Source organism: Octopus bimaculoides, chromosome 5 (genome assembly GCF_046866305.1).
Source record: "Octopus bimaculoides isolate indiv1 chromosome 5, ASM4686630v1, whole genome shotgun sequence".
Taxonomy (NCBI): Eukaryota; Metazoa; Mollusca; class Cephalopoda; order Octopoda; family Octopodidae; genus Octopus; species Octopus bimaculoides.
Window position 1 is genome coordinate 120,341,396 of NC_142932.1, and position 13,005 is coordinate 120,354,400.

The 13,005-nt window shown below is 39.5% G+C and overlaps 1 protein-coding gene across 1 annotated transcript; it reads right to left on the minus strand.

The window, feature by feature from the left end:
* Positions 1-4,603: 4,603 nt before the first annotated feature.
* Positions 4,604-12,484, minus strand: LOC106879058 (exosome complex component RRP41). The gene is made up of 3 exons (XM_014928486.3): positions 12,271-12,484; positions 7,593-7,799; positions 4,604-4,974 (listed from the first exon to the last, which is right to left on the minus strand). The coding sequence occupies exons 1-3, from the start codon at positions 12,439-12,441 to the stop codon at positions 4,606-4,608; spliced, it is 747 nt and encodes a 248-aa protein (XP_014783972.1). The 5' UTR covers positions 12,442-12,484; the 3' UTR covers positions 4,604-4,605.
* Positions 12,485-13,005: the final 521 nt, after the last annotated feature.

Below are 13,005 nucleotides of genomic sequence, written 5' to 3' on the forward strand. Positions count from 1 at the left end.
TGCCGATTGGATGTTTTAATCTGTCAAAATTCATTGAGAAATATGTTAGAACGAATCGTACACGTTTCAGATTGTTGTGATGAGAGTTACGACGCCCCCTTGCGACAGACAGACTAGTCCGAGTAAAGTATAAAATAGTAACGATCTGAATGAGTTCAAGGTTCAGAGTCGAGTGAAGTCGGAAGTTGTCGGTTGGTTAATTCACAAAGAATATTGGTTGTTGGTTCGTAAAGAGGTTTGTTAGTTCGTTACATTGTTTTTTGCTGTCGTCTGGTTATCTTATTTATTGTACGTTACAAATTACGTTACAACACGTATACAAGAAATTAAGTCAGAGCTTTGCTATTTTGTAGTTTCTATTGTGACGTCATAATGGTTGTATTTTCTTAACAAAGTCCAAACGTTGCTTGTATTTCAAATGTTCAGGATTACTTCCCCCACATTGAAAGATTTCGACATAGCACCATTAACTTGAACACAAACATCTGGACGTTTGTATAGGGACTTCTCAGTAACCAGAAGTTACCCATTAACTCCAATCTCTTACAAAACCCTCAACAGCCTGTTCCGCGGCACACAGTCACATGTTTTTTTGAAGTCTACTAAGAAAGCGTACATCTCTTGGTAACATTCCCACGATTTCTCGAAGACTTGCCGTAGAGTGGGTAATCCTTTCTACTATAGGCACAAGGCCTGAAATTTTAAGGGAGGCCGGCTAGTCGATTACATCGACCCTAGTACTCAACTGGTACTTAATTTATCGACCCCGAAAGGATGAAAGGAAAAGTCGACCTCGGCGGAATTTGAACTCAGAACGTAGCGGCAGACGAAATACCGCTAAGCATTTCGCCCGGCGTGCTAACGATTCTGCCAGCTCACCGCCTTCGTAGAGTGGATATTGACCGAAAGAATACGATCGCGAATACAAGCGACCGATATGGGGTTCCTCTGAAGGGTTGGTCTTTGGAATAACGTTACTCGACAAGGGTGTATAGCTTGGAGATCGGGGAGCCTCTCTTTGTCAAGCCATTATTTCTCCGCCTTGAGATGTCGCAACTCCTATATTACGGACATGTGATTAGAAAGTCACAGGAAAGAATTGCAAGACGGGCTGCTCTTCAAGCCGAGCCAACCGACAGGAAACAGATGCAGGGGCAGATCAAGAAAACGAGATTGTTGGATAATAGTCTGAGCTGGTCACGCTTGGGAATCTGACCAGAAAGTGTAATGACGGTTGCTTCTGTCAAGTCCTTATGGAAGAGGAGCCTGAAGACTCTATCTCCATGACTCTCCTAGGAATAGTGGGTACAAAAGGTGGGTGAACGGATGGAGTCATACTTCAGTGGACACCAACATGGAATTCTATAGTGTCTTGTTTATTAAATTGAACACCAACAACGTTGGGATATTTTACCGACCATGTAGCAGATAAATCATTTGGTATTCTGGTAAGAGTGTTTTCTCCAAGCTTATACTTACATAAACGGAGGCGCAATGGCCCAGTGGTTAGGTCAGTGGACTCGCGGTTTCGATTCCCAGACCGGGCGTTGTGAGTGTTTATTGAGCGAAAATGCCTAAAGCTCCACGAGGCTCCGGCAGGGGATGGTGGCGAACCCTCCTGTACTCTTTCACCATAACTTTCTCTCACTCTTACTTCCTGTTTCTGTTGTGCCTGTAATTCAAAGGGTCAGCCTTGTCACACTGTGTCACGCTGCATATCCCCGAGAACTACGTTAAGAGTACACGTGTCTGTGGAGTGCTCAGCCACTTGCACGTTAATTTCCCGAGTAGGCTGTTCCGTTGATCGGATCAACTGGAACCCTCGACGTCGTAAGCGACGGAGTGCCAACAACAATACTTACATAATAGCACATACACATTTTTAAGAACACATACTTACGTGTATGTATATATGAACAAATAAAAACGTATTTTAACACGAAATAACTTTAAAAATAGAAACTTTTCTCAACAACACTAAGAGTAAAAGATGTTTTATATGACACATTCTACCAGTGTCCCAAGTTTGAAAGTGTTTCGTTAAGAAAACAAGTAGTGTCTGCCAAATCAGAAAGATCCTATATATCGGTTTGAGAAAGGACTCAAATTATGACGTCACAAGAAAATAGTTTCTTGCATGAAAAATAGTCTCAAGCGAAAACGTTAAAATGTCATAAAACAATTTTTTAAGGCCTCAGGTTCATAGGAAACTAGTTCAAACCCGTTGATACGCTGCCGGACAAAATCATGCCCGTACCTTCATAAGTTATGCAAATAATGCTTAGATTGACTTTTTTGGTGACAGCACTAACTCTATCTTACTATCTTTGACACACTTTTTCTCTCTCGATAACTTTTTCTCCTCCCCTTCTTCTAAAAATACATTGTGACGTATACCTTGATTCCTCCCCGTCATTCCCTCCCGTTTATTAATGTTGTTACGGACGGGTAGACACGGAGATTCGCTTGTCTTTTACTCTTCCAGATTGGGAGAAAGGATAAGTCAGGTAAAAACCAAGCAAAATTTTGTTGACGTCGCAAGAATTTATAAACGTTCAGGAGAACGTGAAATAATTCTTTTGAAATGGTGGATCTCCCTTCGACTTTTTTTTCTATCCAAAAGTATTATTCAAACCAATATTTATATGCTGTTGTTCATAGTTTTATGTGATTCGAAATCCACCGTTCCAAGAGTGAATTACTGAAGGTTATCTTGGGAATTAACAATATAAATGAAATAAAAGAGTTACAGGCAAGAGATCTAAAACATACTGGGAACTCGATTCGCCAATACCATTAGAATTGCGAAATATTGCAGATATGAAATTACTAGTATACCCGTGTAGTAAAAAAAAAAATGAGTTTTTATTAACGGTAGAAAACGGCGCATCAAAACAATGGGAGGAACTTGATAAATGTCAGCAATAGAGTAAATATATATACATACTCAGTATTGAAGTATATGAACAATCAGATACAGTTGTAACGTTTCTATTGAAAATATCATCCACGCCGTATATCTTCTGAGTATAGTTAGATGTACGACTTCTACTGTATGAGTTAGAGCTCCACATAGATTATCATTATCCAGTCAGTTTCCAGTATAGGGGTTAGTCTACCATTTGATGTAGATAGTCCAAATGCACAAGCTGTTGCAGCAAAACTGTCAATTATTTCTTGAATTTCCTAAAATGTATCAGCAAACAGGAAGTCTCGTAGAATCTCTTTGATTTTTTTTTATCCGAAACTTTGCCCTTTTAAGATTAGTAGAACTCCATCTGTGCAAAGCTGAAATTTTACACCTTCACTGTAATCCCTGAAAGCATGTTGGAGCACCATTGAAAATCATCATCATCATCGTCGTCGTCATCGTCGTTTAACGCCCGCTTTCCATGCTGGCATGGGTTGGATGGTTTGACTGAGGACTGGTGAGCCAGTGGCTGCACCAGGCTCCAATCTGATCTGGCAAAGTTATACAGCTGGATGCCCTTCCTAACGTCAACCACTCCAAGAGTGTAGTTGGTGCTTTTTACGTGCCACCGGCACAGGAGCCAGTCAGGCAGACCTGGCATCGATCACATTCAAATAGTGCTTTTTACGTACCACTGGCACAGGAGCCAGTCGGGGGCACTTGCATCGGCCATGTTTGAATGGTGTTTTTTACATGCCACCAGCATGGGAGCCAGTCAGGCGGCCCTAGTATCGATCACATTCAGATGGTGCTTTTTACATGCCACTGGCATGGGAGCCAGTCAGGTGGCCCTGGTATCGATCCATTTGGATAGTGCTTTTTACGTGCCACCAGCATGAAAAAACAAAAAATTCTTGGCAGGCAAAAAGACCCAAGAATTAGAACAGGTTGATAACCCTCACAACTTGAGAGAATTGTATCACAATCTGAAAGGTGTATTTGATCCAAAAAAGGGGAGTATGGAACCTATTCTTTTTAACAACAGATCAAAACTTTTCAGTAGCAAAAATGAAATTCTGAAAAGATGGGCTGAACACTTTAAATCCATATTAAATTAAGATTCCTCTACCGATCCTGAAATAATCCATGAAATCCTTCAGAGGTCTATAATTGAGGAACCTGTGGAAAATACTTCCTTGAATGACATAAGTACTGCTATTAAAATATTTTCTAATGGTAAAGCTCCTGGACAAGATGGTATTCCCATAGAATTGTATAAGCATGGTGACAGACAACAGCTGCACAGATTGATCTGTTTGATCTAGGGAATTGGATCTGTTCCCCAAATAAATAACATATACATACATATATACATACATACATATATTTAAAATAGAATGAAGATCAATGGAAAAATAAATGCAAAAAATAGAGAAGATAGTGAGAGAGAAGATAGCAAAAGCAGGAATTGTGAAAAGGGGTTTTTAAAGGAGGGAAAGGGGTAGCTGAAGTGAATTATGATGGTCAATATTTTAACACAATTCTTGAAGATGACACAAGGTTCCACAGGAATTGACAGGTAAGAGAATTGCACTGAAATCCAGGGTCTGCTTTGGCAGAGTTTCTATAGCTGGATGCCTTTCCTAAAGCCAATGTCTTTTTTTATAATCAAAAAAAAAAATAAACACAATAAATTAATCATTATTTATTCCAACAGAAAGAACAACATCTTGTAAGTGATGCCGTACAGCTTCGTTAAGGATTTGGTAAATGTCTTTACAACCTTTGGTAGCTTGGTTAAGAACTTTCTTCAAGTTGTCTTCATGTAGACGAGAGTTCATCTCTAGCAGTACCACCTCCTCCGATTGAGGTAGAATGGCTGTGATCAGTTCAGGAATGCCAGACGACTCCTCTAGATAGCTCATATCTACCAGTGGGGTCTCGTTAACAAAACCAGCTGAGCAGGCACATACATAGTCTTTGATGGGAATACCAGCGTCGATGATAGCTAGGGTAGCTGCGTTCACACATGCACAGTAATTACCACCATCTGATTGCAACACCTGAAGAAGAAGAAAAGCAAAAATAATAAATTGGAATAATAATTGCAACTTTCTTCAAGTTGTCTTCAGGCAGACGAGAGTTCATCTCTAGCAGTACCACCTCCTCTGATTGAGGTAGAATGGCTGTGATCAATTCAGGAATGCCAGACGACTCCTCTAGATAGCTCATATCTACCAGGGAAGGGGTCTCATTTTAACAAAACTAGCTGAGCAGGCACATACATAGTCTTTGATGCTTAGCGGTATTTGGGGAAGGGGGCAGTCTTTGATGGGAATACAAGCATTAGTGATAGCTAGATATCTCAAAATATAAACTAGCAAAGGTATACAGTAATACCTGAGTACTAATGAACACATTCTTTTCTACTCTAGGCACAAGGCCCAAAAGTTTGGGAGGAGTGGAGCGGGCCAGTCAATTGGATCAACCCCAGTATGCAACTGGTACTTAATTTATCGACTTGAAAGGATGAAAGGCAAAGTCAACCTCAACGGAATTTGAATTCGCCCGGCATGCTAACGTTTCTGCCAGCTCATCACCTTAGTTTACAAAAATATTCTTTTCTCCTCTAGGAACAAGGTTCGAAATTTTTTTGGCGGAGGGGATCAGTCGATTAGATTGATCCCAGTACTTAATTTATCGACCCCCCAAATGGATGAAAGGCAAAGTCAACCTTGGTGGAATTTGAACTCAGAACGTAACGACAGACGAAATACTGCTAAGCATTTCGCCCGGCGTGCTAACGATCCTGCCATGTCGCTCCAGTCCAAGTCAGCTGGTAACAATGAGCAGTGCCCGTATTTCAAAGGGCCAGGCTTGTCTTATTCTGTGTCACGCTGAATCTCTCTGAAAATTATGTTAATGATACGCGCATCTGTTGAGTGCTCAGTCACATGGCACAGTAATTACACAGGCAGGCTCCTCCATTGATCGGATCAACTGGAACACACATCATAACAGATGGAATGCCAGTAAAACTCAAAGTAACTTGCATATTAAACCATCTCAGTGTAATACTATCAGTAACTCTAAACAGACATCAACATAATTTCTTTAACCCATTTCACTAATTAACTAATAAACTCTTATAAACTAGAATAACTCAGGGAAAATCTTTTTAAGCAGTTATGTCAGTTGTCATAACTACCCCACATTCCTAGGATTCACCTAACTCATGTCAGTATAGAACACACACACACATGTGCATATACACGACAGGTTTCATTCAGTTTCCATCTACCAAATCCACTCACAAGGCTTTGGTCAGCCCAAGGCTATAGAGGAAGAAGATTGACCAAGGTGTCATGCAGTAAGACTGAACCTGGAACCATGTGGTTTGGAAGCAAATTCTTACCTCACAGCCACACCTGTGCCCATAAATATATATATATATATATACATATCAAATGGGCTTCTTTCAGTTTCCGTGTACCATGTCCACGCACAGGGCTTTAGTTGGTTGGGTGCTATAATAGAAGACACTTGCCCAAGGTGACATGCAGAAGGACTGAACCAAAGACCACTTCATTAAAAAGCAGATCATCATCATTATCATCATCTAACATCCGTTTTCCATGCCGGCATGGGTTGGATGGTTTGACAGGAGCAGGCAAGGACAGGGGCCATACCAAGCTTCATTGCCAGCTGGATGGCCTTCCTAATGCCATCCACTTTACAGAGTGTACAGGGTGCTTTTCACATGGCACCAGCACTGGCACTTTTTATGTGGTACTATCACCAAGTACCTTACAAGACAAAAGGGTCTCAGGATTCTGCTAATTCACAATCTTTAAAAATAATAATAGTAATAACAACAACAGCAATAAAAAAACACGAAAACAGGATTGTGTATACATAAGATGTGTATATAGGAAAAGAGGACCATGTATATATAAGGTGTATATATAGGAAAAGAGGACTGTGTATATATAAGATGTAAATATAGGAAAAGTGGACTGTGTATGTATAAAATGTATATACAGGAAAAGAGGACTGTGTATATATGAGATGTATATATATAGGAAACGAAGAATGCGTATATATAAGATGTGTATATAAGAAAAAGGACTGTGTATATATGAGATGTGTATATAGGAAAAGAGGACTGTCTATATATAAGATGTATATATAGGAAACGAAGAATGTGTCTATAAGAAAAAGGACTGTGTATATATTACTAAAATCGTGGTATTTATATTTTTCCTGAATTATCTCCCTTTGTATGCTAAATATTAGTTTTTCCTCCTTTAATATTTCACTAAAACGGTTACAGGAAATTTCACTGTGAACACTTTTGCAGTAAGAAAATTGGCCCTAAGAAATTTCGCTTTAAATGACCTCATCACGATTTTGTTTAATGTTAGACATTGAATAAAGACTTGTTTATTTAATGCTGTCACAAAACCTATCATTCTCTCTTTTTTTTATTTAAAAAATTGCTGGTACTATACGTTTTACTATTATCATCTACACAGTGAATTTTCCAGACAAGCACTGAAATATGCACCAGTAAAAGGTACAGCAGTCAATATAATCGACAGAAATCTATTTTAATGCAATGGCCCAACATAGAAGTCTCCCAGTTACTGAGAGCAATCACAGAGTAAGAGAAAATAAATACCTCAACATAGATGTCAATTTGTGACCGAGGATAAAATGAAGTCATAATGGCTGCATTGAACGTTTGCTGAAGGTAGAGGGTCATTTCTTGTGATTTGCGGTCACCACGAGGTCTTCGCTTCCTTTCTCCAGTGCTGAACGTTGCCATACTGTACTGACAATTCACAAGAACTTTGTCGTGTTGAGCTTTGCTTTTGCTTCCACGGATCTGAAATTTGGAATACCAATAATTACCAAAGACAAATACGGAAGATAAAAGAAAAGAGTCTTATGAATTTTTTTTTTTTACATAACCTTTTATGTGTGTGTGTGTGTGTGTGTGTGTGTGTGTGTGTGTATATATATATATATATATATATATATATATATATATATATATATATTCAATAATACAACGAATTCTTTTACAAGAATTTATCAAGTAGCTAGCGTGAAAAAACCTCATAAGGGAAAAAATCCATCATTTATTCCCGAAATATATATTTTTATTTATATAAGGGCATTACTATATAATAATGCCTCCACTTACATAGGGAAATAGCGATGAACAGTCGTCTATATGCTATACTGGATACATGGTGTTCGTTTGGTGTGTTGATTCACTGTTTATTGCTATTTTCCTTCACCATATTATACTGACGAGTAGAAGTTGTATAATACTACAATAACTACGAAATCATGATCTATAATTTAGTCCGTTTTTAAGGGGTTGGCTTTGAGAGTTGCATTTCCTCGCATTCGGTAAAAATGTGCTTTTTTAAAGTAGTCTGACCTTAGAGTCGCTCATGGCGTGAGGCGTTATTGTATAGTAATGCCCTTATATAAATATATATATATATATATAGTTGGAATTTACAAAAAAAAACAAAAGACGAAGACAAGTGTGTAAACAACAATCAGATGTATTAGTTTAACGCTCAGGAAATGAGAAAGTCTTTTATGTTTCGAGCCTATGCTCTTTAACAGAAAGGAACACAGAAATAAACAGGGAGAGAAAATAGAAAAAGATTTAGTGGTTAACGATCAATCATGGCGATCAGGAACCAGTTCCAGTGCCGCCGAAGTGGCTCCTGTGCAGGTGGCATGTAAAATACACCTTTTTGAGCATGGCCGTTGCCAGTACCGCCTGACTGGCCTTCGTGCCGGTGGCACGTAAAAGCACCCACTACACTCTCGGAGTGGTTGGCGTTAGGAAGGGCATCCAGCTGTAGAAACTCTGCCAAATCAGATTGGAGCCTGGTGCAGCCATCTGGTTCGCCAGTCCCCAGTCAAATCGTCCAACCCATGCTAGCATGGAAAGTGGACATTAAACGATGATGATGATGATGATATATATATATATATATATATATATATATATATATATATATATATATATATATATGTTCCAATGCCGGTGGCACATAAAAGCACTATCCAAACATGATCGATGCCAGACTCGCCTGACTGGCAGTGCTCCAGCATGGCCACAGTCAAATGACTGAAACAAGTAAAAGAGTAAAAGAGAGACAGACAGAGAGTGTGTGTGTGTGTGTGTGTGTCTCTCTCCTTGATATTGCAAATAGTAGCAAACAAGTATTACAAGCACTAAATATACACAGATAATAGGCTCCCTCAAAAGCTCAGGTGGATCATTAGAAGTAGTAGATAGCTTCTGTTACCTAGGAGACCGAGTTAGCATTGGTGGAGAGGGAGTTTTGAAAGTGTAGTTGCTAGGATAAGAATAGGCTGGGCGAAAATCAGAGAGCTTCTACCCCTGTTGGTAACTAAGGGCTTCTACTTCAAAATGAAAGGCAGACTGTATGATGCATGTGTGTACACAGCTATATTACCTGGCAGCGAAACATGAGCTTTGACCACAGAGGACTTGTGAAGGCTTGAAAGAAATGAAGCTGACATGCTCCACTGGATGGGTAATGTCTGTGTGCATGCAAGACAGAGCATATGTGATTTAAGAAGAAAGCTGTGTATAAGAGGCAAGAGATGTTGTGAGCAGAAGAGCGGAGACTGTGCTGGTTTGGTCTTGTGATATGTATGGATGAGGACAGCTGCATAAAGAAGTGCCGAGCTCTAATTATGGAGGGTACCTGTGGAAGGGGTGAACCCAGGAAGACATAGGACAAAGTGGTGAGAAAGGATTTTTGAATGCTGGGCCTCACTGAGAAAATGACAAGGGACCAGGAGATGTGGGGAGTTGCTTTACTCGAAAAGATGTGCCCAGCTCAGCAAAACCGCGCTGTCTTCCACACATACAGGTTTGTTCCTTCAGGTACCAGTGCTACTTAAAAAAGAAACGCCCATACCGCTGCTGTGTTTACGCACTGGTGTCAGTGATGCGTAAATGTACCCAGGCCGGCGGCACGTAAAAAGCACCTAGCACAATCTGTTAAGTGGTTGGCATTAGGAAAGGCCGTAGAAGCTGTAGAAACCATGCCGTAACAAACAGGTGAATTCTGGACAGCTCCCTGCTAGCCAGCTCCATGTCAAACCGTCCAACCCATGCCAGCATGGAAGGCAGGCATTAAATGGTGTCCTTCATTTCCTATCTTCCATGAAAATATGTCCAGCTCACACTGACCATTTTTGCACTCTCATACCTTCAAAAACCACATCCACTGTTTCTCTCCAGTTATTTTCCAGCCATATCATAGTGACACACATCCTTTTCACCTGACTCACTGCTCTCTCTTCCTTTACTTCCTCTCTTTTACTCTTTTACGTGTTTCAGTCATTTGACTGTGGCCATGCTGGAGCACCGCCTTTAGCCGAGCAAATCGACCCCAGGACTTATTCTTTGTAAGCCTAGTACTTATTCTATCGGTCTCATTTGCCGAACCGCTAAAATACAGGGACGTAAACACACCAGCATCGGTTGTCAAGCGATGTTGGGGGGGACAAACACAGACACACACATACACATATATATATATATATATACACACAACGGGCTTCTTTCAGTTTCCGTCTACCAAATCCACTCACAAGGCTTTGGTCAGCCCAAGGCTATAGTAGAAGACACTTGCCTAAGGTGCCATGCAGTGGGACTGAACCCAGAACTATGTGATTGGTTAGCAAGCTACTTACCACACAGCCACTCATCCAACAAAAGAACATACTCGAAACATCATTTCTACTCCTGTTTTACCATCTAAAATTTTGACTGAGAGTCAATGTAATATATTTACTGTGTATGTCCAGTTGACTTTTGCTGAGTTATCTTGTTTTTTGGTTCTTGGATTTGCTCATAGGGGAATATTACTTTCCTTGGAAAGAGCGTCTGGCCATAGAAAATCTATCTAAATGAATTATGTCTGACCCAAACAAGCACAGGAAAAAAATCAACTTTCAAACAATAGTGTGTGTATTCAGGTAAATTTTATAACACAGCTGCAATGACAGAGGAATGCAAGTTTATAAGTGCACAGACAAATAAGGGAAGCAATTTGAAAGTATTCAGTAATTGGAATATTTTAGATTAGACTAAACATAAACTGGGAAATTTCTTTATTTTGTCTTCCAATTTCAAGTTCATCATCATCATCATTTAAACGTCCGTTTACTATGCTGGCATGGGTTGGACGATTGTTTAAACGTCCGTTTATTATGCTGGCATGGGTTGGACGGTTTGATTGAGGTCTGAAGAGCCATCGGCTGCACCAGGCTCCAATCTGATCCGATGCCTGTACCCCGTGACTGGCTCCCGTGCTGGTGGCACGTAAAAAGTACTATCCGAACATGGACGATGACAGTACCGCCTGACTGGCTCCCATGCTGGTGGCACATAAAAGGCACTATCTGAACATGATTGATGCCTGACTAGCCCCATGCTGGTGGCATGTAAAAAAACACCCACTTCACTCTCGGAGTGGTCGGCGTTAGGAAGGGCATCCAGTTGTAGAAACGTTGCCAGATCAGAATGAGCTTGGCGCAGCCGCTGTCTTTCTGGACCTCGGTCAAACAGTCCAACCCGTGCCAGCATGGAAAGCAGGCGTTAAACGACGATGATATATGTAGTGTGTGTGTGTGTGTACATATATACGATGGGCTTTTTTGGTCAACCCGGGGCCATAGTAGAAGACACTTGCCCCAAGGGTCCAGATGGACTATATGTAATCTGAACCTTTCCCCCCTTGTTTTATTTTCTTTTTTTTACGGAATCCCACGTTTTAGGCTATGGAGATTCCGATTCTGAAAAAAAACTTTCAAAATTTCGATTTCCTCCCCCCCGGGTTTTTATATAGATCCACAGGGTAAAACCTAACCCTGACCCTGACCCTAACACTAGTTTTGTGAGATTTGGCTGTTATTTCTAGCATGTAAATAGCCTGCTTGGGGGGGGGTGAAATTTTTCAAAAATTTTTTTTTCAGAATCCGCATCTCCATAGCCTAAAACGTGGGATTCCGTAAAAAAATAATAAATAAGGGGGGGAAAGGTTCAGATTACATATAGTCCATCTCTACCCCAAAGTCTTATAATCCGCACGAATTTATATGAGTAAAACTACAAATCATATATGTTGCCAGATTAGTTTTACTGATACCATGCACAGTACAGAATTAATAAACTTGATACTAATGTACAGTTACATGTATTACATTTAATTATTGAAGTAAATTAAATATTTGTTTAATTTAAAGGATGTTAACACGTGAGTTTTGAAAAAAAGAGTCCGTCTTACCTCATGAGGTCCATAAACAGCAGCCAGGACTTTCGTGTTACCCATTTCCAAATAAGCTGAACCATCAGCCTGTCCGAACACGCCGAGGCGACACTGTATTTTCCGTAATTCATGAGGTCTTCGTCCATCAACACGAAATCCTTGATCCGACAATAATTCTAATCCCGCCATTGTTTTGTCGTTTCCGGTGTTATGTTATTTTTGTTCCTGATAACGAAAACATCCAAAGAATTTTTTTTTTTTTTTTCTCTATTTATCTATTGACAATGAGTTTGCGAAAATCACTTCTAAATCTTCATATAATCAAATATGATAAATACAGAAACAAAACATAAGAATTCATGCGTGTTGATTTTAGATCTTTATTATAAAATAAAACATTTAAAATCAGATAATCGTTTTTTCAGTTTACTACAAGATTTTCAAATAATTATGATATAAGCGAATAATTGAAGAGACTTCGATAAACATAAATATAAGAATATCAGTAAAATAATCTTGTAAAAACACTCTTAACAAATTAAGAGTTTTTAAACTGAAAAAGTAAAACTACAAATTATGTCCATTTAGATTGGTCAAGGGAGATAATGACTGATCTCAAACATACATACATAGTCGTCTAAGGATTTATATGCTAAGAAAAACATGCACAGTCATATATTTGTCAATCGAGAAGGTATATTAATCAAAATATCCGATATTATAGATCCATTAAAGACTATCTTTGTAATCGAT

What these genes read in the sequence shown, in the direction of transcription:
- LOC106879058 (XM_014928486.3), bottom strand. Translation starts at nt 12,441, where the DNA reads ATGGCGGGATTAGAATTATTGTCGGATCAAGGATTTCGTGTTGATGGA. An exon ending in CTGTTTATGGACCTCATGAG is followed by an intron (nt 7,800 to 12,270) that starts GTAAGACGGACT and finishes TCCAAATTTCAG; the next exon opens with ATCCGTGGAAGCAAAAGCAA. An exon ending in AAATTGACATCTATGTTGAG is followed by an intron (nt 4,975 to 7,592) that starts GTATTTATTTTC and finishes CTTCTTCTTCAG; the next exon opens with GTGTTGCAATCAGATGGTGG.